Raw genomic sequence first — 27,107 nt, forward strand, 5'->3', positions numbered from 1 at the left:
GGCAGGAGGATCGTTGCGAGTTTGAGGCCAGCCTGGGCTACAAAGTGAGCTCAAGGCCAGCCTGAATTGCATAGCAAGACCTTGTCTCAAAAAGACCAAAAAAAAAAAAAAAAAGAAAGGAACAAAGGAGCAGGTCACTCCCTTTCCTTCATTCAACTGTAAATCTTACACCATCCCTGAGGGTTACACATCTTCTATAACCAGTCCTAAGACAGGGAAGCCACCTGCCTTCTCTCCATCCAACCATAAACACAGGCCACCCTAGTGATCAGTCAGTCAGGTTTAAGTTTATGGATCACGCACATTGCTGACATCAAAAAAGAGAGCCGGTGAGAGGCATCTAAGACCTCATAAATACCGGGAGCCTGAGCTGCAAAGGCCCTTTCTTGCCTGCTCTGCTCTTCTGCCTGTGCCTGCTGCCGCCCATGATCTTCAACAAACTTTTATATATTATGAGGTGTGCGCTTGGCAATTCTTTCATCACACTCAAGGACCTGGACCACGTTGGCCCAGTCACCTGTATCACCCTCATTCCCTTCGCTCCGAGGCTCCCTGGGGTCTGCAGGGTCAGGGAGTTGTTTCCCACCGCCTGGTCTTTGTTCTAGCGGAGCCCTCTGCCTGGATCGCGGTCCCTCCTCCTGGGTCTGGCAGACTCCAGCTCAGGCTTCGTGTGCCGCTCAGCTGTGGCTCTGGCCTTCCTCCCTGGAGCTCTCAGTACCATAGACAGCTAAGTCAGGTAGAAATATTGGAGGCAGTCAGACAGGGCTTGGCCTCTGAAGGAGTCAGCGCAGACGATGAGAGCACATCACAACTGTGGCTGGAGGCGCATGTATGGAAGGCCAGCCCTCAAGACAAAGACGGAGAGAATCATTCTTCCCCAGGGAGAAGCGATAAGGATACAGGCGTCAGTCACCTGGGTGGGGAACCAAGCCCTGCTTGACCATCCTTTCCAGGAAAGGTCCCTGTTCTTTCCGTGCACACTTGCTAAGGGACTTGCTTCCCCGCTGGATCAGTCCTACCTGAGCAACCACACTTACAAGCTCATTGGATGACCACAGTTTTGTCCCACCTTGTGACTTTGTACCGCCTCGTGATTTTGCCCTATAACGCCTCCCCGTAAGTGGAGTCCGTGGCAATCTGCTTTCCGGGTCGCCCTCTGTCTCACTTAGACAGAAGCTATCTTTCCTCCATAAATATCTCCTCCTCTTAACCTCTGTTCTTGGAATCCATCCTTTGATTTAGGGGAACACAAACTTGGCATATCGGACATCTAACAGGTTGGGAGTTATAGTTCTCTTACATTATTTGGATTATTTGGAGGTCCCCTGTCATCCCTCTGTCACCAGCACCCCCGACCTCCTCTCTTGCTGTATTCCTCACACCCTACTGTGATTGCTGTTACCCAGGGGCTGTGGCTTGTTTAGCTTTTTATGCCTTACATGCCCCATCCAGACCTGGAAGTAAGTAGATGTCAGGAAGTGGGTAGTGAGTGACTGAGCGGCCGCCAACCATACCCATGCAGACACTCGGCCAAGTCACTGTTCTGGCCCGAGGTCACCCACAGGGACGTGGAGTGACTGTCCATCATGTGTGGCTCTCAAAACCAGTGATTCTACCACATTGCTTATTTATCCAAAGAGTTAAGAGTTTGGTTCTCATTTAAATTAAGAAATATTTATCTGCAAATGTTTTTCTCTATGTAATATAGATGCTATAGACTATGTGCTATTTAAACATATAAATATCCTACTCTTCTGCTTTGTCTTTCTTTCTTTTCTTTCTCTTTCTTTCTTTCATTTTTTTTTGAAACAGGCTCTTGCTATGTAGCCCAGGTTGACCTCACAGCAAACCTCCTGCCTCAGCCTCCCGAGCACTGGGATTACAGGCGTATGTCACCACGCCTGGCTGCATTTATTTATTTATTTATTTATTTATTTATTGCCTTTTTGAGACAGGGTCTCGCTATGCAGTCCAGGCTGGACCTGAGCTCACTTTGTAGCCCAGGCTGGCCTTGAATTCACAAGGATCCTCCTGCCTCACCCTCCTGACTGCTGGGATTACAGGCGTGAGCCACCATGCCTGGCTGCTTTTATTTCTCACCTGCATAGGATTGGTGTGTTTTCATGGCAATACATGAAGGTCTAGTTGGTCCTTTACACTACTGCCTCTCCTCCTGCCTTACACGACCTGGCACAGGATTCTGTGTGAAGGATGCACTATGATTGATTTCAGCAAACTCCTTCTGGCAGACATTTAAGTCGTTTCCACTTTTAGCTACAATGCTACAGTGACTATCACCATCCTTAGGTCTTCCCACACTTGCCTCATTCTTTCTCTACAGTTCAACCCTAGAGGGAGACTTCCCAGGTTGAGGGAGATACATATCCAAATGTGATACACTGGGCTCACTCTTGAGTGAGTTTTTAGGGAGGAGTCTGTCCAGCTCGGAGCGGAGTAAGGCCAGCGGCCAGCCGGACCTACTGCCAACTTGCTGTGTGGCCCTGGGTAAGTCATTCTCCTTCTCTGGTCCTGTGCTGCCAGTAAGATAAGGAAGTGCGCCGCGGAGATAGCTCAGCGGCACAAGCGCCTGCCTGGCAAACACAAGGTCCTTTCTTCCCAGTAGGAAAAAAAAAAAAAGATAAGGCAGTGCTCTCTGAGGGTTGTTGCAGCTTGAGTGTCTGGTGGTTCTGCCAGGTCCAGTGGCAGGGGAGACTCAGGGCTGGTTACAAGATGAAGGGGCAGAATCCGGGCGCGGTGGCGCACGCCTGTAATCCCAGCACTCAGGAGGCTGAGGCAGGAGGATCCTTGTGAGTTTGAGGCCAGCCAGGGCTACAAAGTGAGCTCAAGGCCAGCCTGAACTGCATAGTGAGACCCTGTCTCAAAGACAAAAAAAAAAAAAAAAGAAGATGAAGGGGCAGGAGCTTACCCTGAAGTGGGTGCCAGAGATGGGGCCTGGGGTGACCTGCTTCCACTCCTCGGAGCCTTCTTCCTGGACACTGAGGCAGTAACCCGTGATTGGCCCAGCCCCCGTGTAAATCGGGGGCTCCCACTGCAGCATCAAGGAGGTGGCCCGCACTTCGGACACCTGCACGTCATACGGGGGGCCTGTGGGGGACGACGGATGGCAGAGATGTCAGAGCAGGACAGCCAGGCAACCAGCCAGACAGTTGGCAGCTGGGCGTCGGGCTGGGCGGTCAGTCAGCAAGTTGGTTAATCTGTTCATCACCACCAGACCTGCAAGGGCCTGCTCCGGGCACAGTGGGGACCTGGCCAGCCTTGGCTTTGTGACAAAGCTGGGTGCTGGGGCTAAAGTGCGGTTAACTCCTCAAAATGCACGCAGCGTCACCTCCATCTGATCTGGCAGCTTCCCCAACCCTCCCCATGGTCCTTCTAACATCGTGACCGTTTCAGTGTTTACTGGAGGGGCGCAGGTGTGCCTCCCAGGGCCTGACTGCCGGGGATTAGGTCCCCAGCCTTCCTTCCCAGCAAGGGGGACTCTGGAGGAGTTACTGAACCTCCACAGTCCTGTTTCCTCACCTGTAAAATGGGAAGGTAATAGCCCTCACAGTGCTGCTGTGAGCATTAGTGAGGACACCTGCGGGAGTGTCTGCTGCGTAAGTCAGTACCTGATAGATATGCACTGTTCGTGACTGCTCCTCCTGAAAGCACCACATATTGTAATCACCTGGCCCCAGGAGAAGGTTTCATGCAGAAAACAGAACGGAGCTGAACAGCATGATAGACACTGTGGTTGTTCCTTCCTTGGGGGAGGTGAGGGGCGCATGGTGGGGGTTACAGTCACAGTGCGTGGTGGGGACTCCCGGGGAGGGGACTCCCGGAATGCATGAGCTTCAGTGGTATCCTGGACAAGTCCCAGGTGGACCAGGGTGGACCTTGCCGGGCGGCCTTGGCGTGCACGGCGGGTACCTGGGGGCGGAATCAGAGCTCGGGTGGTGTGTCGAGTTGGGGGTGGTCGGAGCTGGGGTGCAGGCCCAGGAGGAGGCCAGGCATTGTGTTTGGCAGGCTCGGAACAGTCTCCGTCAGGGACGCCGAGGTTAGTCTGCGGCAGGGTCGGGGCCTGGGGTCCAGGCCAACCGAGCAAGACTGAACGCACAGGGGCCGCCACACGGGTCGTCTCTCTGGTGTAAGGCGGGGAGGGCAGGCGGGGCAGCCCGGAGCGCAGCCCTCGGGCCTCACCTGGCTGGGGCATTGTCCACTCTTTGCATTCAAATAGGCTGCTGGGTGCCGACAGCTCACCAACGCCTGCCCAGTTTACTGCCCGGGCACGGAATTCATAGAAGTGGCCTTCATGGAGGTTGCAGACCTGGAGGAACGGAAAGACAGGCCAGACGGCTGCGGCTGGGAAGAGGTGCTCTGTGTGTGTGTGTGTGTGTGCGCGTGCTCCTCAGGGCCTCCTCCCTCCAGCACTGGGGACTGAATCCGGGGCCTTTGCCCTGAGCTCCATTCCCAGCCCTATTTATTTATTTATTTATTTATATTATGAGACAGCGTCTTGCTAAATTGTTAAATTGTCCAGGCTGGTCTGGACAACCCTCCTGTTTTAGCCTCTCACAGGGGGCTGCGATTACAGGCATGTGCCACCACACCTGGTTCTCAGGGGCTTTATTTTACTTTATTTTATTTTATTTTATTTTATTTTATTTTATCTTTGTCTTTTTGAGACAGGGTCTTGCTATGCAGCTTAGGTTGGCCTTGAATTCACTTTGTAGCCCAGGCTGGTCTTGAACTTGCAAGGATCCTCTTGCCTCAGCCTCCTGAGTGCTGGGATTACAGGCATGCGCCACCACACCCGGTCTTCTCGAGCACTGGGGACTGAACAGGGCCTTTAAACAGGGCCTCGGAAATGGTCTGTGCTTGAACTCAGTTGGACGGTGGCAGCAGGGGAATTTGAGGCTGCACACGTGCCTGGAGGCCTCCCGCAGTGTCCTCCGTGTCCCCTCGCACACACAGCAGTGACATGAGCCCACTGCCACACTCCTGCTCACCTTGCAGACCCGACTGGGGACCGGCTGCTGGTTGACTGGGTGCCAGTCTGGCTCTGCCGCGTCGTGCTGGTCCAGGAAGTAGCCCAGGATCTTGCCGCCTCCACGACGCTTGGGGGGTTTCCACCCGATGACCATTTCATTCTTCCCGCAGTGCAGGAGAGCAAAATCATACGGAGCTGATGGGGTGGCTGCGGGAGGCAAGGAGGCAGGCAGCTGCTCCCAGGGCAGTGGGGTCCGAGGGAGCCCGTGAGTGCCCCCTGGTGGATGCCCACCCTGCCCCAGGGGGTCCACCCTGAGCCAGCAGCATCTTCCCTGAACGCATCTGGGTTGATGCGGTCCATGAGCCGGGCCCCTGCCCAGCCCCGGATGCCCCAGAGGGTCGCGAGCTAGACCCGCTGGGAACTCACCCAGTGCCTGCTTGACCCTGATGGGCTCCGTGGGGGCTGAGCTCTCACCCACACCGGCCTCACTGACCGACCTGACGCAAAACTCGTACTCCTTCCCGGTCCTCAGCCCTGGAACTGCAAACCTGGGAGAGAAAGGTACAGCTTTCAGGGGCGGCCAAACAGTCCAGAGACTTCCTGAACCCTGTGGGCTAAGTGATTACCAATGCGAGGGGGTTTGGGGGCCCTGGCCCATTCTTCCCTAAAAATATCGCCCCCAGCCCCATAGCGGTGCCTGAACGGGCTCCATGGAGGCTGTCATCCTTAAGGATGTAATGGATGCCTGCTCTTCCGAGGACCACTGTCAAAGTGCAAATGCTGTACCCTGAAAAAGCCACCAACTTAGGGTCCAGGCTGCCCACCCTCGGCCCAGAGCTACCTGTACATCTTCAGAGCTTTGGGTTTTGATCTTGAACAAGAACAAGTGGCTGATAGAATTTGCAATATTGCTATAATTCATAAACACAGAGTCCTTCCAAAGACCCCGGCATGAACTGTCTCCCGGACACATACAAGGACGCTCTGGTTTGGAGAAAACCGTCCTTTTCCTCCTGTCCCTTTGTGATAATGCCCAGAGTGTGGTCCTCTTTCTCCTTTTTCCCTTATCCACATTTTCCTGCAGCAGATCTGGTCCTGCAGGGGCTCCTCCAATCCACGGTCACCCCTATCCCCAGACTTCCGCAGAGAACAAGCCCTCGGCAAGTGTGTGTCAAAAGAAACCATCTGGGGCCAAGTCCCTGTTCCTCCTCTTTGTAGTTATGGGAGTTTTGGGCAAGATGCTTAATCTCTCTGTGCCTCAGTTCCTCCTTCTGTAAAATGATACTAAAAGCAATCATCCTAACTGTGCCTGGCGGTCCACGTCTATAATCCCAGCACTCTGGGAAGCTGATGCAGGAAGATCACAAGTTTGAGCCCAGTCTGGGAAATTAAGGGCTTTAGTGAGAATCTGTCTCAAAATGAAGGATAAAAGGTGTGTGGGGGGGTATGGCTCAGTGTGAAGGCCCTGGGTTTAATCCTTAGTACCACAAACAAACAAACACAACCCTCCCAAATCATTCAAACTGAGGACTGCAGTCAGAGCTAGAAGACCAGGGCTTAGCGTACAGCTGTGACGCGGTGGGCCGGGCGCCTGCTGTGAGCAGGGTGGGACAGACTCACCTGCTGCCCTGGATGGGTTTGTTGTTGACCGTCTGCCACTCGGATGATCCTGCCTCCCGGGAGTAGATGTAATATCCCAGGAGTTCAGCACCACCACACACAGGCTCCCAGGTCAGGCACACAGAGGTCTGCGTGTCCCGGAAAGCTTGAACTTGAGCCGGAGGAGGCAGAGTAGCTGAAACACAGAAACACAGGAGAGAGACACCGCGTTAGCGTTAAGGCCCTGGCAGGCTGGCGGTGGGGTTGTGGGGAGAGGCAGGGGGAGGAGGCCCACAGTGGTCCAGGGCGTCACATGGACTTCAGCCTTGCCCAGGGAATTTGGGTCTGACTTCCCAGGCCCCAAAAAGCACCTGGGACTCTCCTATCTTAGAAGTCCTCTCCTCTGTGGCTACCGAGCATCTCTGCTTCCTCACTCAAACACCAGCGCCCCACCTCCTGGAGTCCTACAGTCTCTCTCAGACGTGACAAAATCTGACAGCTTTCCTCAGTCCTTACCTTTAATCTCAAGGAAACTTGATTTTCTTTTTTTGAAATTTCTCTATTGATTTTCATGGTTCCTAGATGCTAAGCTCCTTGATTTGGGGCTGCCATATTTGTCAGTGGATAGACGGCTGGCTGGTTGGATGGGTAGATGAGTGGATGGATGGATGGATGGATGAATAGATAGATGGACAGATGATGGTCGGATGAATGGTTGGTTGGATGGCTGGCTGGATGCGTGGAAGGCAGGTTCACAATCTTTCTAGTCCTTTCTTTACATTTCAATTTCCTTACACATCATTTGTTGGATCCCTATCTTCCTTTTGGTACAAATGTGGGACTCCAAAAAATGTGGGGCTCCTCTAATATTTTTTCTTGACTTACTCCATTTTTCTTCTCCCATCTTTTTCCTGCTGGCTTCATATCCCACCCCCCCTGCGCACTTGGTACCTGTCTTGCTTCTCAGGGCGATGGGCTCGCTGGGTTCCGAGGGGTCGCTCATGCCATATTGGTTCACAGCCCGCACTCTGAAGACGTATGACTTCCCTTTCTCCAGGTTCAGGAGGGCAAACCTTGGAGATTTCACTGGAGTTTCTGAGCTGATGGCCTCCCAGCTGCCACTCCCTATGACCGACTGGAGGGAAAGAGGAAGTGGCATCAGCGAAGCGGTTGCTAGGTGAGACCCTCACCCGCACTGTTTTCGTGATCTTCTCCCCAGACAGGCTGCCCCAAGCCCTGGTCCCTCTGCTTCCTAACCTGTCTCTTGAGCCCAGCATGTAGCCCGTCTAGCACTCAGCCCCGGGCCTCCTCACGTCTGTGCTCCCTCCAGGTACTTGTGTGGACCAAACTTCCAGTGGCCCAGGCCCAGACCCTGGGACCCAACTGTGGCTCTTTCCTTCACACCCCAAATGCACTCCCTTCAACAGATCCAACTTGTGCCTCCTTTGAAATGTACCCAAACCACACAATCCAGTACTTTGGGAGGCTGAGGCGGGAGGATTGTAGTAAGTTGTAGCCTGGATCGCGTAGTGAAACCCTGTCTCAAAATTAAAAAATAAAAAAGGGCTGGGGATATAGCTCAGGGCAAAGGCCCTGGACTCAATTCCTAATGTTGGACAAAGAAAAAAAGAAAAAAACAGAAAATGTGTCCAGAATCTAACATGACTTAACCTTTTGCGCTTCCTACCCTATCCTTGACCCAAGCCGGCATTATGTCACCTGAATTGAGTCTTTCTACCTGTAATTCCTTTTAGTTTTTTCTTAAGGGGCTGCCAGAGGGATCCTTTTTTTTTTTGTTGTCTTTTTGAGACAGGGTCTCGCTATGCAGTTCAGGCTGGACTTGAGCTCACTTTGTAGCCCAGGCTAGCCTCGAACTTGGAAGGATCCTCCTGCCTCAGCCTCCCGAGTGCTGGAATTACAGGTGTGCGCCACCATGCCCAGCTAACTGTTGTTATTGTTGTCTGTGTTGCTTAAATTGTGTGTATTTCATGAACAGCCTCAAGCACTGCTAGCACAAGTAACTAGCTCCTTGGGTGACCACAGAGGGCGGTTTAGATCCCACCCTGCCTCTGTGCAGGGCTGTGCTCGGGCCCTTCCAGGCAGGGATTCTCTGGGGTTTCTCAGCACTCTGCACTTCCCCGGGCCTGGGGCCCACAGCGTGTCTGCTTCTCAGGCTGTGCTGGGCTGGTCCTTGGGGTCTCCTACCTTCTCCAGGGTGTAAGTCAGTGGGGCTTTGCCCCGGGGCTTTGGTTCTTCCCAGCTCAGAACCACATAGGCCTCCCGGATCTCGCTGGCGTGGACATTGGTTGGGGGTGAGGGGATGGTCACAGCATCTGGAATCAGAATCATCGGGGCGGAGATGGGTGAGCCCCTAATCTCAGGTCCTCGTTTCACAGAGGGGGGTCTGGGGCCTGGAGAGAAGCAGGAACTTGCTCCAGGTCACCCTGCAGGGCCAGGAAAACCTGGTGCCCTTGGTGTTCCGATGACCTGCCCAGGGATTCCCCATAGGCCACCTCCCTCCACCAGCAACACAGCCAGGGGCCGCAGTGACCCCAGTACCCAGGCCTCCTCCCACTGCACCCTCCCACCCCTGGACCCCAAATGTGGACAGCATTGTGTTTTGCCCGTCTGTCCCACCATTTCCAGAACTGTTCAGGAGCTGGCTGGAGGCGCAGTGCTGGGCGAAGTCAGGCCTACCTTCAAAGTCGTCTGCGCTGATGGTGATCTTGCTGCCCAGGTCAAAGGGAATCTCTAGGAAGGAGGGTGGAGCGTGTGGGTGCGGAGCAAGGGTGAGCCAGGCCTGTCTCACCTCGCGCCCTGAATCCTGCCTGCGTGTCCTGGCCTGGTGGCCCTCACAGTGTGCTCTCTGGGTCCAGCTTTCTCAGGAGTCCAAAGCGGAGCCCTGCTGTGTTCAACTCTGAGACATGCTCTGTCTATGCGGCAAGTGGGGGCAGGAGGAGTGATGTGCGTGGGCACGCTGGTGCCAGTGGCAAACCTAAGCCAGGGTGACCCTTAACACCTGGGAGAAACGTGTCCCCACATTTCCCCCGGACTGGGGCCCCTGAGGGCAGGACTGTCTGCTCCATCAGACTGCGGGCATCTGCGGAAGACGCTGTGGTCCCCCCTCAGACTGGTGTCCCCAGTGGACATCAGACCTTCTCCTCAGGCTAAGGACAGGATTGTGTCTCCTCCATTAGACGGGGGCTTCCTGAGGGCTGGGCTGTGCCATCTGTCTCCCGTGTGAGGCAGTCTTGCATGCAACCTGCCGGATGCTCTAGAATGTCCCTTCAGGGGCTCTGTACTCACCTGTCTTCCTACGGACTGCATCATGGTCACCCATGACAACGACTTCTGAGGCCTTGGAGGGGAGGCTGCTGCCCGCCTTGCTAATGGCTCGCACACGGAATCGGTAGCTCTGGCCTTCAATGAGGCCTTGGATCGGGCACCGGCAGGTGCTCCTGGGGGCCTCATGGCAAGGTACCCACTCCTTGGAGTCGCCCTGGCACCTGTGGGAGACAGGTCTTGGCTTTTAGCCCCTGCCCACGCCCCGCACCTCCCCGCTTGAGCTTCTGTAGGTTCCACTGACTGATTGGGACAGCCTAGCCTGCTGCCTCTTCTCTGCTGATTAAAGTGCTGGCTCCAGCCCTGGCCTTGGCCTGGGAGGCCTCTTCCGCATGCCCGCATCATGCTGATCTGGGTAGGCAGTGCCTCTCATGGAGTTTTGCTGCTGGGGGCTGTGCCCTCTGTCCGTATCATCTCATCCTCTCAACAGCCCCAGGAGTTGAGTGTCCCTTCTGTCCCTCCCCAAGTGGGTCATCTGCTGCCAGAGTGAGAGGACCTGAGGCAGAATTTCCCTGAGGGCCACCCACCTCCTAAGCCAGTGACAACAACCTTTTAGAGCTTACAAGGATAACAAACAGCCACCACCGCCTTACTCGAAGCACCTTGCAGACTGGCCCTCCAGGCCTGGCTTCTGTCTTATCAGTACCATTGCCCTCAGCGGTCGGACAGCGCGTGTACCTTTTTGGCCTGGTACTGCCTCCACCACTATGTGACTTCGGATAAGGCCGTCTTCCTAGGTCCCTCAGTTTCCTCATCTGGTTTTTTTTTTTTTTTTGGTACCTAGAATCAAACTCAGGACCTCGTGCTTGCCAGGTAGGCACTTGGGCCACTGAGCTATATTCCTGGCCCTAGTTTCCTCATCTGAAGAAAGTCCCACTCTCCTTTACACAGAAGCTCTTGTGAATCGAGTAATCTCTCCATCAGGGGCTTCTTGGCCTGTCCTCCCCTTCTTACCCCGTCTTCTTTCCAGGTCTGACACGGGGGAAGAGCAAACAAGTTCACAGCTCAGCCTTCAGACACTGCATTGCCCCAGAATTCCAGGAATCAGTGTGACAACAATTTGGAGGCATGGATACCCCTAAGTCGTACAACACAGGCAGCCGCCTGCCCTGTCCTCAGCAGTGGAGATGGGGGGTCCCCAAGGCCAGGCGTGGGCTCTTTCCTGTGGTTCCACTCTTGTGCTTCCTTACAGCCGGGCAGAATGCCGCTGCCGAGGCCAACTCACCGCTCGATGGAGTAGCCGGTGATGGGGTTGCCCCGGGTATCGCTGGGTGGGGCCCAGGTCAGGGTGAGGCAGTCTCTGCTCACATCCAGGCACCGGACGTTCAGCGGGGAGCCGGGGGCCCCTGGATTCTCAGCGGCAGCATCTGAAGCCGGGGTGTGTGTAGGGTGCCCTCAGTCAGTGTCCATTTGGTGACCAGCCCCTCCCACCCCCTCTGCTGCCCAGTATCTGCTTCTCCTGAGTCCTCCTGGGGCTCAGTTTTGACCTTGAGGACCAGGGGCCTGAATGATAGCCTCTGTATGCCCACCCCCACAGCCACATCTCAGGGAAGGAGCAATAGTGCCATTTATCGGAGGCCCATTTTCCATAAGCACCCGAACAACGGGCAGAATTAATCTCTGAGCCCCAGAGCAAGCTCCGCTTTGTAGACGGGGAAGCTGAGCTTTGGAGGTCACATGCCTAAGGTCACCCAGGCAGCACAGTGACCAAGCAAGGATCTGAACCCCAGCCAGTGACCAGAACCATCTAACCCTACCGCTGCCTGGGCTGGGTCCTTTTAGTGAATCATAGGGTGCTACAGGGGTTCTTAGAGAGACTCTAACCCAACATCCCCACTTTAGAGTGCCACACAGATGCCAAGAGCTCAGGGGGCCTGGCCGAGGGCCCACAGCAAGTCAAGTGCAGAGCTCTGCTCTCTGTGCCCTGACGGTCATCTCCCACCGCTCCTCACCTCTCACAAACACATAGGCGCTCTGCTCGCGGGGCCCGAGGGCTGAGGGCACCCGGATGCTGTATAGCCCCTCGTCCTCCTTGTAGGCGCAGGTCACTTTCAGGGAGGCCTGACGGTCTGCGTAGAGCATTTGCCTGCGTCCCGAGGACCTCAGCGCTCTGCCTGCAGAGGATGAGGGGGTTCCCTTGTGAGCTGGTAGGGAGGATCCTGGCCTCCCCTTTGGGGGCGCTCTGGGGGTCTGGAGCCCTGGCTGGGAAGAGAAAGAGAGGGCTGCTGGAGGGGCAGCCTGAGGCTCAGCTTGGGGTGGGGACCTCTGGGCCCTGCCAAGGTAGCAGCCCCGCTCTCCTGTGCGGAAAGCTGGGGGCGGGGCGGGGTTGGGGCTCAAGGAGACAGCGGAGGGTTAAGGAAGCGGTGGGGAAGATGGGAAGCTGGGGTCCTGCGAGGAAGAGCGACCGGGCCCTGCCTGAGGCTGCAGGCTCGGTGAAGGTGAGTGGGCTCAGCGGGTGGGGCTGTGAGTTTAACGGGGAGGTGGGAGGTCAGTAAAGTGGTCCACATCTAACTGGGACCGCTGGGGTCTCAGGGAGGAGGGCGGAGGGCTGGGTGAAGGGCAGAGCTCAGTGACCAGAGAGTCGGTGTGATGTGAAAAGGCCCCGCTCCAGGGGGCGCTCTGTCAGCCCCCTTGGTGAGCCGCTCTTCCCCGTCACACATGGGGCTCCTCCTCCTCTCAGCGCCTCTCATCTGGAGGACCTGCAGGTGTGGGGAAACCTCCAGGGCAGGGCAGGCATTGCTTGGGTTCCTACGGCTTCTCCTCCCCACCCCCGCCTCCTGCAGTGCAGCCTCCCTGGACTCAGAGCTGGGGTGCTGCAGGCGTGTCTCACAGTAGGGTCCTTCCCTCCCAGGGCTGCCTGTTCCAGCTGCTCCGTGCCGTCCCCAGGAAGGGCCTGCGCACTGACTCTGAGAGCCCTGAGCGAGCACACAGCCCGCCCTGAGCGCCTGCGGGGCTCTCCTGACCCCTGGCCTTGGCCTCCGGTCCCCTTGCTTTGAATGCTGCTGCTCCCTCTAGAGTGGTGACAGTGCAGGCAGAGGACCCAGCCAGTACCCAACCGCACATCCACGGGCAGGGCTCAGGCAGCAGCTATCATGGTGCTGATGGCTTCCTTCCACCTCGAAGACAGATGGACAGCTCTGCAGCTCATGTCTCCACCCACGCTGCCCAGGCCCCAGCACAGGGCCTGGCACCCTGCAGATGCTTGGTGACCACACCGGGCTGTGCTGCCACCACCTGGCTCTGTAGCACAGACAGTGCAGCTGGTGCTGGCCTGGGAGGGACTGTGCTGAATCCCATGCAGGTCCCAGGCTTAGGGATGGACCCAGGGCTCTCTCTGGCTTTCAGCTGAGGAGCTTGAGCGTGGGTCGGATATTGGCCCCTGAGGGCCAGGGGCCAGAACCAGGGTCCTCACCGTCTCGGAACCACTGGATCTTGTGCTCGGCATCCAGCACATCATCGGAAAAGAAGCAGGACAGGGAGAAAGGCTCCTTCTCACGGGCAAAGATAGGCTGCAGCACCGATGTGAACTCCACGCTGGGGCCTAACATTGATCCTGAGGTTGAACAGAAATTGAGGGCAGGAGTCTTCTGAGATACCAGGGGCCGAGAGGGGAGTGAGGACCTGCCTGGCATCCCCTTCCTCAGGATCAGGATTCCAGGGGTGGTGTTGACAAGGACAGGGGCCTGGCCCTGGCGGGTGGAAGGATGAGCTTGTCTAGGTGGGAATCAGGTGAGCTAGAACAGCAAACGCCCCAAGGCCAAGCTCATTGTCTTCTGCCTTGCAGCCCAGTTTTGGTCAGGGGACTGCTCAGTGGCTGGGGGCTGCTCTGACCTCAGTCTCAGAACAGCTGGTAAACGTCATCCCCCAGGGGACAGCCCCTTGTGGGCAAGGTGGCTCTAATCTGAAAAGCACTATGTGAGGCCAAATCCTGTACAAGGAGACTCAGATGTCCCCTGAAGCCCCATCCCTGCCCGGCCCACTTACTTTTAAAGATCTCTGAATCAAAGCCGGCCTCCTTCCCCAGGTAAGCTGGAAATGCAAAGCAAACGGAATCAGAGAGGGTTCAGACTCCACATCCCTACTACGTCTTGGGGGCGAGGGCCTTGGCAGGCCTAGTCTGCCAGTAGCTTCTGCCTTTACCTCTCTGTACCTCAGTTTCTTTATCAGTAAAATGGGGACATTAATTCCTACCTAATGGTATTTGGTTATGAATGAATGAAGCCACGAGAATAAAGCCCTCAACCAGAACCTGGCCCCGAGGTACATGTGGGTTTCCTGCTCTGCCCCAGCTGGTTCCCAGGATCACACAGTCTCCCAGAGGTGGGGCCTGGTCAGAGACGCTGGGATTTCCGGTGGGACTGGCAGCGGTACAGCACCCGGAGGGATGAAATTGCTCGCACGGTGCTTACGCCGTGAGTTGCAGGTGAGCTCCATCACTCCTCACAGCTGCCCTGCCTCCGGTGCCGCGACTATCTTCTCATAATGACGGGGAGACTGAGGCACAGTCACCCAGTGAACCTCAGCAGCCTCAAGCCACGAGGTGACCCTGGTCCCCGGAAAGGCTCTTCCTGGGGGAGCCCCTAAGGAGGCTACCTCAGTCGCGCAGGGAGCCCGTGGAAGGCAGCGTTAAGACCTAGGGCTCCTGCTGGCTCAGGCCCCTGAAGTTGCCCTGGGGAAGGCAGCAGGGGAGAGGGTGGTGAGTGGCGCCCTCCGTGGGGGTTTGGCTGAGTGTGACTGGCATTGCCGGCTTTGATGGAGCGAGGGACAACAGAGATCTGGCTGAAGGGAAGGGAAGGCGGGTGACAGAGAGCGGCGGGGCCTGAGTCTGACCTTAGGCTTGACTCTCTGCACAGCCTATGGAGCAGCTCAAGTTTCCACTCAGAGGCCGCCTGGCAGCAGCCTCCCACCAGCTATTTGGGGAACAGGGCCGAGGGTGAGGAGGACAGCAAAGGACGGTGTAACAAAGTCTGTGAGAGGCAGGGCTGGTCTCAGCCTGGCTGCTGCCCGGGACAGCTGCCCTGGGACAGTGTGTGTGTGTGTGTGTGTGTGTGTGTGTGTGTGTGTATGTGCGCACGTTTCCCAGGGTGCAGGACTGTGCCCACTGGACAGTGGGCTGGCTGGGTCATAGAGAGGAAGGCGAAGTTATCCTTTCCTGAGTGCTTCCTGTGTGCCTGGCTGAATCTGCACGTCTCATGTAATCAGCAGGAGCATCTGAGGGTGGCGGTGGGACCAGAGAAGAGATAGGCCACACACAGCCAGCCAGGGCAGAGGCAAGAGGGGACTCACCTCTGGCTGACACTTGGGGACCTGTGCCATGCTATCCATGTCCAACTGGGAGATACACACCAGACGCCAGAGGGGCAGTGGGGGCAGGTGGGGAGGTGGCAGGGCTTGGCCTTTGCCCCTGAGGACCCTTGGCAGGGTTGGCAGGGCCAGACCATCCTTTCAGAGGTCCTTGGCTAGATCTGGCCCCAAGTCCGACTTGGAGGGACAAGCAGGTTCTTTGGACACAGGCAGCGGGGTCACCTTGGTCAGCTGCGTAGGTTGTGCTCTGCACAAAGGTGTCCCCTGAGAGGGCTGGTGGGGGCTGAACCCAGGCTGTTTGCGCTTGTCAGGTCACGTGGCCTAGCATGGGAAGTGTCCACTTGCAGGAGAGGGTTCCTTTTTCTGGTTCACCCACCCGGGTGATGCAAAGATGCCATTGAGGCCAGCGATGAGCTCAGACACAGCCCGGGTCCAGACCAGCTCAGGATGCACCCAGTGGCTGTCAGCGTGCTTGGCACAGGGGCAGGACTCAGAAAAGACAGTCTCCTTCTTCTTTCTCCTCAGTTCCCTTCCTCTTCCTTTCCCCGGTGGCTCCTGACCCCGCCCCCTGGGCAGAGGTTCCTGCTGCACAAATCTCACGTCATCAGCATCCACACCAGCTCTGCTGCCCACGGGGTCTGATGGAGGAGGCTGTGGGCTCCGAGGCCCCAGGGATATGCACTTCCTTGGCTGGCGCCCCCCCCCCCCCCCGCTCAGCAGCCCTGGGCCCTGGATCTGACCGCCCAGCCGAGTCTCCATCCGCTTGTGGCAGCTTTGCTAGGGCCTAGCCTGGCCTGGTGCGAACGTGCGGACTTACTGCGGACAAGGACTTTGGCGAAGGAGGAGGCCTGGCCGAAGGCGTTCTTCACCTTCACCGTGTAGGTGGCTGAGTCCTCCAAGGTGCATCTGCAAAGGACGGCAGGTGAAGCCCTCTGCACTGAAGGGCTCCATGGGAAAGGCGGGCCCCTCTCTGAGATGGGAAATGCTGGCATGACCGGAAGCCCCCAGTGGAAAGTGCTTTGAAAATATCCTGTGTCAGAGAGTCATGTTCTTACTGACTTTGGAGGGTCAGAGAAGTAAAGCGACTTGCCCTGAGTCACATAGCAACTGGAATTCAGCACGGCCTCAAGGTGGCAAGCCCTCTCCAGGCACGGCCTCCTACCCTAGCGACGTGTCCAAGTAGACGCTCAGAGCTGGGCCTCCTTTCACATGGACATGCTCAGGCATGCTGCCAGCCTGTGCCAGAGCTGGGCTGGATGCCAGGAGTTGTCAGTCTCTGGCCTGCATCTCGCCATCAGCTGTGCCAACCCTGCCCTGTTCCCAGTGGAAGCGTGGCCTGGTTCCACCTTAGCGTACACCTCGGTGCCAGAGAGGACAGGTGTTCCGCACATCTGGCCCCATCAGCAAGCTGAGGCAGCAGGCAGTGGAGCGGGTCACTCCCCGACCCCGGCTGTGCAGCCGGCGGGCACCTCCCTGCTTTTGCCTTGTGTGGCCAGGTGCTTCTGGAGGGAAGGATCCACACGCTGTATGCCTTTGTGCTTTGGAGGCCCGAGTTGGCCAAGGCGGAGGGGGCGGGGCGTTGGAAAGAAGTCAGACCCACGGGACAGGCTCTGCAGTAACTGTGCAAGACCTGCTGCCTTTTGGAGCCTGTTTCAGTGGATTTTTTCTCTTTTTTTAGTACCAGGAATCGAACTCAGGACCTTGAGAGGCAGGCGCTTGTGCCGCTGAGCTGTATGCCCGGCCCCGGAGCCTGTTTCTAACACGGGGATGACCAGGGTCCCCTCTGGCAACGGCAGTGGGCATCGTGGATCTTGTGTGTGTGCAGCTAGCTGGGGGCTTGGCCTGGGAAGAACTCAGTGCAGGCTGCTCAGACGAGTGACGGGTTCTCGGGAGGACTGGACTTGACCGTTCCCACGCAGCCCCCCTCAGTGCACCTGCCTCTCCCTCCAGAATCTGCTTAAGGTGTGCCACCTCCTGAAAGGCCTCTCACTTCTCCCGACTGGTGTGACTGGGTGTGTGTGTGACACACAGATGTGCTTTCTCTTGTCTGTATACCCAGCTCACTATTCTCCTTATTAGCCTGGGGGGTCCAGATTTTTTTTTTTTTTTTGGTCTTTTTGAGACAGGGTCTTGCTCTGCAGTACAGGCTGGTCTTGAGCTCACTTTGTAGCCCAGGCTGGTCTTGAACTCGCAACGATCCTCCTGCCTCAGCCTCCTGAATGCTGGGATTACAGGCGTGCACCACCACGCCTGCTGGACTTCCTATCACATATTCCAGAGCAAGGGTGTCACAGGGTGTGTGTGTCGGGGGCGGTGAAATGCCAGTTCCCTGGCTGTGTTCCAGCTACTGAATCTGAATCCCTGGGGCAGCAGGCAGTGCCCACCTGGAAGCAGTGTTGTAACAAGCACCAGACATACTTCTAAAGATGAGGCAAGCCCAGGGGGAAAAAGCCCAGAGGAAGTTCTCTGACCCCAGTGGCGCTGGGCCTGCGGCCGCTGGCCTCTGGATTCTCAGTCTCACCTCCTGATCTCCAGGGACAGCAGCCCGTAGTTGTTGGTGATTCGGTACTTGCCAGCAGGGAAGAGGCGGGGATCGATGCGCGTGTCATCCTTGTACCTGTGCAGACACAGTGACCGTGGCAGGCAGTGTGGGTCCCAGAGGGAGGGATGTGGAGCTTCTCAGACCAGGCTCCAGCTTAATCTTGGTGCTGTTCCCTCGCCTGTGCCACCCAGGGGTGGCCCCTTCTCTGCTCTGTGCCTCAGCTGCCCTCAGCTGTGGAAAGGACACATACAGCACCCACCTACTGGGGCTGCTGTGCCAAAGAGGATGGCATGAGGCCCTGAAAGCCCATCCCCACCCTGGACACTACGGATGACATAGCTGTAATCCCAGCACTCTGGGAGGCTGAGGCAGGAGGATTGCAACTTTGAGCCCAGGTTGGGCAATTTAGCAATTTAGCAAGACCTGGTCTCAAAACAAAACAAAACAAAAATTTAGGGATGTAGCTCAGTGTGAAGACCTCGGGTTCAATCTCCAGTAACACACACACACACACACACACACACACACACACACACTTCCTTTCTGGAGCCAGAAGAACCCATCCTAGGGGATAGCTGCTTCCCTGCCAGGAGTACTCCAGAAACCAGGCCTCATCTTTGTTCCCTTCTTGCTTATGAGGCAAGGTGCTCCCATCCCTACCTCCTTTACTAACCTCCCAGGAGAGCCGTTTTTCATTTTGGTTCTCATCCAAATACTCCCAGGAGCTTTGAAAATCTCCACGTGGGGCAGAACACTTGCCTACCAGCGCCAGAACCCTCAGCACGGCCAACAAAGAAAAACCAAAAGCCTAACAAAACCCTCCAAGCCTAGTGTTTGAACATGGCCTTGGGGAACCGCCAACTGCCCTCCAATAACAATTCTCCCCTAACTCTGAAGAAACAATTTACCTTTGAGACACCCAATCTATGATGTGTTTCCTTGGGCCTCTTCCTGCGAGGCAGGACAGTGTGACAGTGTGACAAACCGTCTAGCTGCATGTAAGGACAAAAGTATCGCGTGGCTGCTTCACTGACAGGCTCTGCACCCTCGCATGCCCTCCTCCTGAGGCAGGAGTCAGGCTGGACTCCAGGCACTTGTGTGAGAGAAAAATACACTTTCATCTTATTCAAGGTGTTTAAAACAGGCCCCCTCCTTTGTTGTCTACGAACTCGGGATGTTCTTCTCCCTAACGTATGGGTGGCCTGGAGGTCTGCAGGCCTAAGGGGTCAAGGCGGGAAGGAGTGAGTGTCAGTGGAGGTTAGGGGGCCTGGGTCCTTGACACAGCATGCTGTGTGACCTTGGGCAAGTCACTGCCCCTCTCTGGACCCCTGTGTCCCAGAGGCCTTCAATTGGGTGGCTGAGGTTGAAGAAGACCGCGCCCTCCCTTGCCAACAGAGGGTGCCTCAGCCTCAGGGCACTGCCTCCCTTGCTGCTGGTCCCTGGGCCCTGTTTGTCTCCATGGGGACCAAACACAGCCACGCCCACACAGTCCCCCAGCTGCAACTTCTCAGAGTAGGGCTCCAACTAGTCTCCCATGGGAGAGCAGTGCCTAATCTGGGAACCCGATTTCTCCCGCTGTCCGAGCCCTGGGGACCAGGGCCAGGCCCCCAGGCCACACCTGTTTGCAACATTCCTGGCCAGCAGGCCAGCCAGGCACGGCCTTTCCAGGAGGACGCAGCAGCTGCAGCCCTGGGCCCCTCCTGGAGGGCGGAGGCCTCAGCCTCATCCTGCTGTCTGGGTCTGTCTCCCCATTGTGGCCAGGCCTAAGTGGCACCTGGAAATAGAGTAACATTAAAGGGGACATCCCAGAGCCTGGTTCAGAATGGTCCTTATAAAATAAGGAGATTGTTATTGCTTATCTAAATCTTTAGCAGGGTATGGTAGCATACACCTGCAATCCCAGCACTCGGGAGGCCGAGGCGGGAGGATCGCTGCAAGTTTGAGACCAGCCTCAACTACAAAGTAAGCTCAAGGCCAGCCTGAACTGCAGAGCGAGACCCTGTCTCAAAAAGACAAAAAAAAAAAACAAAACAAAACAAAAAACCAGCAACAACAAAAAAACCCTTTTATTTATCTGCCTATATTCTTTTTTGGGGGTGGACACTAGGAATCAAACTCAGGACCTCATGCTTGCCAGGCAGGCGCTGCACCACTGAATTAAATCCCTGGCTCTCCTCTGCCTTTACTCCGACTTTACTTTTAAGGGTGCTAGTCTCAAGAAGCTAACCACACCTTCCTCCTTCTTTCCTTTCCTCCCTCTCTCCCGTTTTCTCTTTTTCTTTTTTCTTTTTCTGGCTTTTGAGACAGGGCCTTGCTATGTAGCCCATGCTGGCCTTGAACTTGTGATCTTCCTGCTTCAGCCTCCCTAGTGCTGGGAATAGACTAGGAGTTAGCACATCCAGGATCTTCCTCTTGGCTGAGTCTCTAGCAGGGCCTGGATGGGAACTCAGGATGCTGACCACAGGACCATCGGGACCCCTGTGGTGGCTGATGGAGTTGCCTTCCAGCTCTGGGACCCCCAGGGCGACCTGTGTCACTGGGACTGGGCCATGGCTTCCCTGCTTTAAGGAATGCTCAGTGCCCTGTTGTAGCAGCCTCCGTGCCGGAGAGGAAACCAGTCCCCTTTCTGAGAGGGGAACAGCAGAGATTCTGAGCAGAGACTCCAGGGCCGTGCTGGAAGCGGTCCTCCTGCCAGAATCAGCCATGCGCGTGTAGGACTGTCTTGGTCCTCCTGGGACTCCAGCACCAGGCACCGAGCCTGGCATACTTCTTTGAATAAGCCCAGCTGGTAGTTACGTATCAATATTTTATTTTTTGTTTGTGTTTTTTGTTTTTTTTTCCGATACTGGTAATTGAACTCATGACCTTGCGCTTGCCAGGCAGGCGCTGTACCACTGAGCTAAATCCCCAGCCCCAAGCCCAGCTGGTAGTGATCAGCCCTGGGGCTGATTCTCTCAACAGGCCTTTCTTACCGCTCTGAGTGCTTCCTCTTTCCCACCCTGGAGCACTCTGTGAACTTTGCAGCTTAATGATCACTCTCGGACTCACTAGAGTGGCCATGTGGAAAGAGTTGTGAGCTTGGAGGCAGAAGCCCTGAGTCTGAATCTTGGTTCACACTGCTGAATGGCCTTAGATAAGTTACACTACCCCTCTGGGCCTTGTTAGTCTTATCTGTGAAATGGGGTAGCAATCCCCCCAGCATGAGTAGCTTTGAGGCTCAAATGAGAGAAAAGTGCTGGGTCAGTGTAAAGTGGCAATAGGCCTTAGACCCCAGGAACTCAGGAAGCTGGCTCCACCATATGGACAATGCACCTCCTTCCGGGATGGGGGCCAGGAGCACCCCATCTCCACCACTCCTGTTCCAGGGACCCCGCCCACCCCAGTTGGGCCTAGCCTAGTTCTTTATGCTCTCAGAAATGACCTTTCCTGCTTTTCTAGCTCATTTCAAGTTCCGAGGGCTTGTGCGCTGTAGCGGTACTAAATCCTCACCACGTGCAAGTGGGACAGGAAGTCTCCCACTCTACAGAACAGGAAACTGAGGCAGACCCAGAAAGGCTGAGATACATGCTTGAGCCCGTACCCTGGGCTAGCAGAGCGAAGGTGGGCCTGCAGGGCTCCCACCTGCGGTCTGAGCTCCCCCTCCCACTAGGACCTGCCCCTCTCCCTCCCCCGCCTCTCGGACACCATCCTCTGTCCCTGCAGCTCAGAGCAGCTGTCTTCGCCTGCCACCACAATCATATTTTTACAAGGCTGGCTCCCTGGGGGGCCCCACGTCCAGCCCCAGACTGGCGGGGAGGTGGCTAAGAATAACCCAGGCCCAAGGCTCCCCAGCAGCTGTCCTTCTCCCTGGGTCAGGCAGAGCTGGGGTCTGTGGCTGTGGCTTTGCTGAGGCAGCCGGTCCTCCTCAGGGAGGACCTTGCAGGCCCAGTGGCTTACCAGGTGACCTGGGGCGGAGGCGAGCCCTGGACGGTGCAGGTCAGCAGGACCGTGGTGTGCTCCCAGACGGCGTGGGAGCGGAGGGGGATCCAGAACCAGGGTCCCCGGCCAGAACACAGCTCCCTCAGCTCCTTGGCCTCCCGCACCTTCTCCTCTGTCTGGAGGCAGGATGGGCATATGTGACTCCTACGAGCCAGGGACCACCTTTCCCCATCTTTGCCTTCACCCCCACATCCCATACCCAGAACCTGGAGTCAGGCCAGTGCAGGCTGAGCCCCTCTCCCTGCCAGCTGAGGGATGGTGCTGCCCAGAGGGCAGGGCATGGGCTGGGGTCAGGGCCTGCCTCTGTCACTGGTAGATGGACCATAGGCAGGGCCTCAGTTTCCTTACCTGTAAAGTGCAGAGGATGGTAATACCCCCATGGGTTGCAGTGAGGATTTTTTTTGTCTTTTTTGAGACAGGGTCTGGCTATGCAGTTCAGGCTGGCCTTGAGCTCACTTTGTAGCCCAGGCTAGTCTCGAACTCGAAAGGATCCTCCTGCCTCAGCCTCCCGAGTGCTGGGATTACAGGCATGCGCCACCACGCCCGGCTTGTAGTGAGAATTAAATGAGTCAATGTGGAGAAACGTGTCAAATAATGACCCAAAAAGCCCATGGCAGTGTGCCTCGGGGAGGGAAGATGGGGAGTGACTTCACACCCCAGCATTCGCTGGAACAGCATTTCCTGAGGACTTTCCGTGCTGTCCGCAAAGGAACACTCACTTCCCAGACCCAGGCTCACTTAATTCCCACCCAGAGGTGTTAGAACCACGTCTGTGTCAGGAGCATGGCGTCCCTCACCCCGGGTCACACCGCAGAGGGTGGGGTGCCGGGGCTCAGGGCCGGGGCCCTTCCCTGGATGGCTCTGGCTGGGGATGAGCTCGGATGTTAGCCCCCGGGTCCCAGGCCCCGGGCTCCGCGGCCCCTCACCCGCTGCCGCAGCGCCCTCCAGTCGCGCCGCTGGCGCAGCAGCCGGTGCGTGCGCAGGAAGCCGACCTCCGTGCGCTCCCACTCGTTGCCGAAGCGCACCCGCTTCTGCCCGCGCTCCTCCAGCTCCACCGCGGAGGTCTGGCGCCTCAGCTGGGCTTCCCTGCGAGACAGAGGCCATCAGGGCGTGAACAGGGTCAGGACGGCCCTCCTCGGGCCGGGCTCCCCGAAGTTCCCGGGACTCACCAGGACAACTCGGAGGAGGCCGTCAGAGCCAGGGCTGCGGCCAGCGCGTAGTCGGCGGCGCTGAACTGCTGCTCCTCCTCACTGCGCGGGAAAGCGGGAGTTCGTAGCTGTCTGACTGGGGGCTCCCCAAAGCTAGGACTGTATTTTGGGGTGCCGGCTGGCCCGCTAAGCCTCCCCTCTTCAGACGAGGGCCTGCAAGGGGCAAGGCTGTACCTCCCCCGTCAGAGTGGGGTCTTCCGAGGGCTGGGCTGCGCCTCCCTCCTGACTGTCCCCCAAGCTCCCACCTGCTGCGGAAGGTCCGCCTGCGCACCGAGGAGCCCATGTGCAAGCTGTGCTGGCGCTCCTCCTTCCGCTCCTCCTCCTGTCTGTGTTCCAGCCTGTGGACCTGCACAGCCTGGGGGGCCTGGGGCTCCCCGACACTTCCAGGGCCGTGGGGCAAAGTCATGGCTGCGAGATCGACAACCTGCAAGTGCATAGCCGCTCCATCAGTCATTGCTGCCCCCCTTTCTGTGCACCCCTCCCCCTTCCTGTGCACCCCTCCCCACATCTCTGGGAGATTTCGGGGTGAGGGGTTCTCTCTCTAGTGGGGGGGGCAGGAGAAGTGAGGCCCAGAAGGGAGACAGATATGCCCTGGGATAGGGAGGCAGGCTTGGTGCTCTCCTGGCTGAGTGAGCAGGTCTGCTCATCTCTGGGGTCACTGTCTGCCCCACCGCACTATGGGAGACCAGGCATTCCCTTTTCTGGCTTTGCTTCCCAGACCCGAGGGACCGAACACTGATGTCTGATGCTGTGTGTGGAGCTCAGAACAGGCAGGTGGGGGCTGGGGATTTAGCTCAGCGGCACAGCACCTGCCTGGCAAGCGCAAGGTCATGAGTTCAATTCCCGGTACCGGATAAAAACAACAAAAACAAAACAAAACAAAAAAGAACAGGCAGGTGTCCTCAAGGTCCTAGTTTCCCATCCTGGAGACCCCTCCCGCTTTCTGTGTGCTTCCAAGTCCAACTGAGGATGCCACGGGCTGAGGTGCTGTGATCCCAATTCCTCATCCCAGCTTCCAGTGTGTGATCTTGGACTCTGACTTCATTTCCTCATCTGTAAAACAGGCCTACCAACCTTCCAGGGTAGCCGCAAAGGTTAGGTGAATGCCCAGCACTTGGTAATACACAAGTGTTAGATATTAGCATGATTTCTTTCTTAAAAAAAAAAAAAAGCCCTACTGAAAAGTCTACAGGTCAGCTAGAACTTTCACCCTTTGTGCTGAGCAGGAGGGGAAGCCTGGGTGGTTGGCTGCAGGCCATGATTGGCACCAGATGTGCCCAGCTCCACCCCTTCCAACCCGGACCTCTAGATGTGCTCAAGGCCAGGCCTTGGCTGAGACTGGGACACAGTGGGACACATGGGCTTTCCTCTCCTGAGGGAACCACGATGTACGAATCCTCTCCTGTATTCTTGAGGCTCAGGCTTTGCACTGAACTGACCAGGAATCGGGGAGCCTCGGGGAGTGTGGGTGGCCGGCGCACTCGCTGGCTTTGGGTTTGTGTGCTCAGTTCGTGTCAGACCGGGCCTCAGCGTCCCTGCTGGGTCTCTGGGAGCCCCTCCGAGGCCAAGCTCCAGAACGCTGTGGGCTCCCCGAGTGGCGTCACACCTGCTCCGGGGGGGCATCCCGGTGGCAGGGCTCTACCCTGGGAGCAACTTGCCTGGTCTGGGGAAGGGAACAGAAGAGGAGGGACGGCACCTGCTTAGAGTGGCTGTGTGTAGGGGGGGCATGGTCTTCTGACCTGGATGTGGAAATAGCGCCCAGGGGACCCTTTCTGTGATGGAGGGAAGATGATCCCACTGGCCTCCAAGACCCCCTGGCTGGAAGGAGCCTGGTGTGGGGTGGGACGTGGGGGTTTCAGGCTGCTCACCCCTTCCTGCTCCTAACAGTTTGGACACCAGGAAGGACAGCGGATTGCCACAGTGCGGCAGATGACCGAGGATCATCCTTAAAGCTCCTTTGGCCCCTGCTGGGAATCTCAGCGATGGATCAATGGACAGTCACCCTCTTTGGCCTCACTTCTAGTTCCCCCAGTGGGAGAGGGTCTCTCCACACCCCAAGAAATAGCCATCCCCTCATTCCACCCTCTCCTCCTCAGCCCAACAGAACAGCTGCTGGATACCACGCTGGGCGGAGCGCGGCTTCCGTGCCTTCCCAGGACACTGTGGTCCCGGCTCCAGCCGTGGAGGATTAATGTTCCCAGGCATCGGCCGCTGGTTCCCTCCCCCTGCTGCTCCGTCCTGATTAGCACCAGGGCTGGCCTGGCACTCCTCCCTGACCTCGGGGCCTCCAGCAACCAGACCCCCTGGAGCGGATGAGCCATCGATGCTTTTTAAAGCACTGACTGATGTGTGGGATTAAGCAGGGACAAATTTATAGCTTCTGCTGCCCTTTTCCCACAGGACCACAAGAGGTATCCTCTTCCCATAACTCCCTGTGGCCTGCAGGGAAGGGTCGGCACCCCACTCCTCCTGCAGAGACCCCCAGAGAGGCCCCTCCCATCCTCTGGAGGGGGAGAAAAGCCTGAGATTGAGAGACTTGGTGGCCAGGCCCGCCGAGAGCTGGTGGCACAGAAGCTGCCCTGGGTGGCGGAAGCAGAGACATCCTGCCCAGGCGGACTGTGATGGCTGGGGCTGGGGCACACTGCGGCTTCCCCAGCTCCCTAGAGGCTAGGATGACCTGGCCCTGAGGAGCAGAGGCCTCTCCCTTCCTGGCCGGGCCTCCATGAGCTGCCAGTCACCTGGGGCACCGGACCGGACGGAATCCCTTCCGGCTCTGAGTTCTGGGATCCAGGGCTTGGTCCCTCTCTGCTGTGGGGTCAGCAGGTGCGGCCAGCCAGCTCCAACTGTGCCGGACGTGCCAGCTCACCCAGGTCCCTGCGGTGGCTGCTCCACGACTGCCAGGACTCCAGTTCTGGAGGTGCCTCCAATGCCCACAGGTCCTTTCTTTCCCAGCTTTCCCAGCACAGAGGAAGACCCAGAAGACCCCGGTGGGGGAGGCGTTTCTGAGGTCCTCCCCCATTCTCACAAGCACGAGTCTTTTAGGCCCTGTTGCAACACACACACACGCACACACACACACACACACACACACACTCCCCAAGGGGAAGCCAAGGTCTCCCTTTCTCCAAGTGTCCCTTCCTACCCCAATTCCTGGAGACAGATAACTCACAAAGGCAGCTGTGTCCACTCAGGACTCTCTGGGGAGAAATCCTGGTCCCCGAGGGGGAGAGGGTCCTCTGGCTCTTTTTTGCCCTCCGCTCGGCGAGGACAGGGAGGAGAACGCGATCCTGGAGCCGGCACAGTTTTATATATAGCAGTCCTGGGACAGTGTGATGACAATGGATGGAACTATGGCGTGGGTGGGGGCAGGGAGGGCTGTCCTGTCCTTCCAGCACAGCTGGGCAGAGTGACAGGTGGAGCGCCCCCACCCCCTGCTCCTCCCCCGCCCTCTGCTTCGGCCAAGTCTCGCCCCTGTTCAAATGGAGAGTGCAGAGCAGAGGCTCAGGCCCGGCTGGGCGGCAGGAGGACGTGGATGGCTTTCCCAGCTGCGGGGGTTCGGATCTGAGCTCTCCCTCTGGCTGCCTGGGTGCCCTTGGGAAGGAGCGCAGCTTCGCCGGTCTGATTCCCTTTCTGAAAAACAGAGACCATGCATCCTGGCATCTACCCTGTGCCAAGGCGGTGGAGTGTATCTGACAGTGCGTCTTTAGGGCTCATACAGGATCCGTGGCAGGTGGGGAATGGCTGGCATCTCGGCTCTCTACCAACCCAGCAGTTCTGGGCATGACCCCCAGCCCTTCACCACAGGAAGTTAAGGGCAGGAAAGCACCTGGGAGCCATCGGGAAGGAGCCCGTGCTCAGGTCCCAGAGGACTCGGGTCTGGGAATGCTGCTGCTCCCCCGGCTCGGGGCCTCAGGCGGCCCCTGACATTGCCCGGCACACTTCCTAGCGCCTTGGGGACTCCTCACTGGGAGGAGGGGGTGAACACCAGTGAGCCATGCAGCCCAAATCTTATTCTGCACCGTGTCCTTTCCAGCTCCTCTGCTTCTGTACCTTCCCCTGTCCCCACTGCATTCATAGCACTTTTGAGGGAGAACATTTGGTGTGACCTCTCCTCCCCCTCCCCTCCCTTCCCCTCCCCTCCCCCTCC

At 57.3% G+C, this 27,107-nt stretch overlaps 1 protein-coding gene across 1 annotated transcript in view; it reads right to left on the reverse strand.

Annotated features, from left to right (window-relative positions):
• Window positions 1–26,299, reverse strand: part of Myom3 (myomesin 3) — a gene marked incomplete in the record, with an annotated part of 43,349 nt that extends 17,050 nt beyond the window's left edge. Inside the window, 20 exon segments of the mRNA XM_013519683.1 lie at window positions 2,927–3,105; window positions 4,198–4,324; window positions 5,007–5,194; window positions 5,414–5,535; window positions 6,608–6,782; window positions 7,538–7,721; window positions 8,792–8,919; window positions 9,284–9,337; window positions 9,893–10,092; window positions 11,154–11,295; window positions 11,881–12,042; window positions 13,341–13,481; window positions 13,913–13,957; window positions 16,050–16,138; window positions 17,754–17,849; window positions 21,711–21,868; window positions 22,679–22,838; window positions 22,922–23,002; window positions 23,206–23,384; window positions 26,130–26,299. Of these exon segments, the coding sequence (XP_013375137.1) occupies window positions 2,927–3,105; window positions 4,198–4,324; window positions 5,007–5,194; window positions 5,414–5,535; window positions 6,608–6,782; window positions 7,538–7,721; window positions 8,792–8,919; window positions 9,284–9,337; window positions 9,893–10,092; window positions 11,154–11,295; window positions 11,881–12,042; window positions 13,341–13,481; window positions 13,913–13,957; window positions 16,050–16,138; window positions 17,754–17,849; window positions 21,711–21,868; window positions 22,679–22,838; window positions 22,922–23,002; window positions 23,206–23,366 (2,592 nt within the window).
• Between the last annotated feature and the right edge of the window lie 808 nt (window positions 26,300–27,107).

The sequence above is a fragment of the Chinchilla lanigera genome, unplaced genomic scaffold (genome assembly GCF_000276665.1).
Source record: "Chinchilla lanigera isolate Chin_1 unplaced genomic scaffold, ChiLan1.0 scaffold00051, whole genome shotgun sequence".
NCBI classification, from domain to species: domain Eukaryota; kingdom Metazoa; phylum Chordata; class Mammalia; order Rodentia; family Chinchillidae; genus Chinchilla; species Chinchilla lanigera.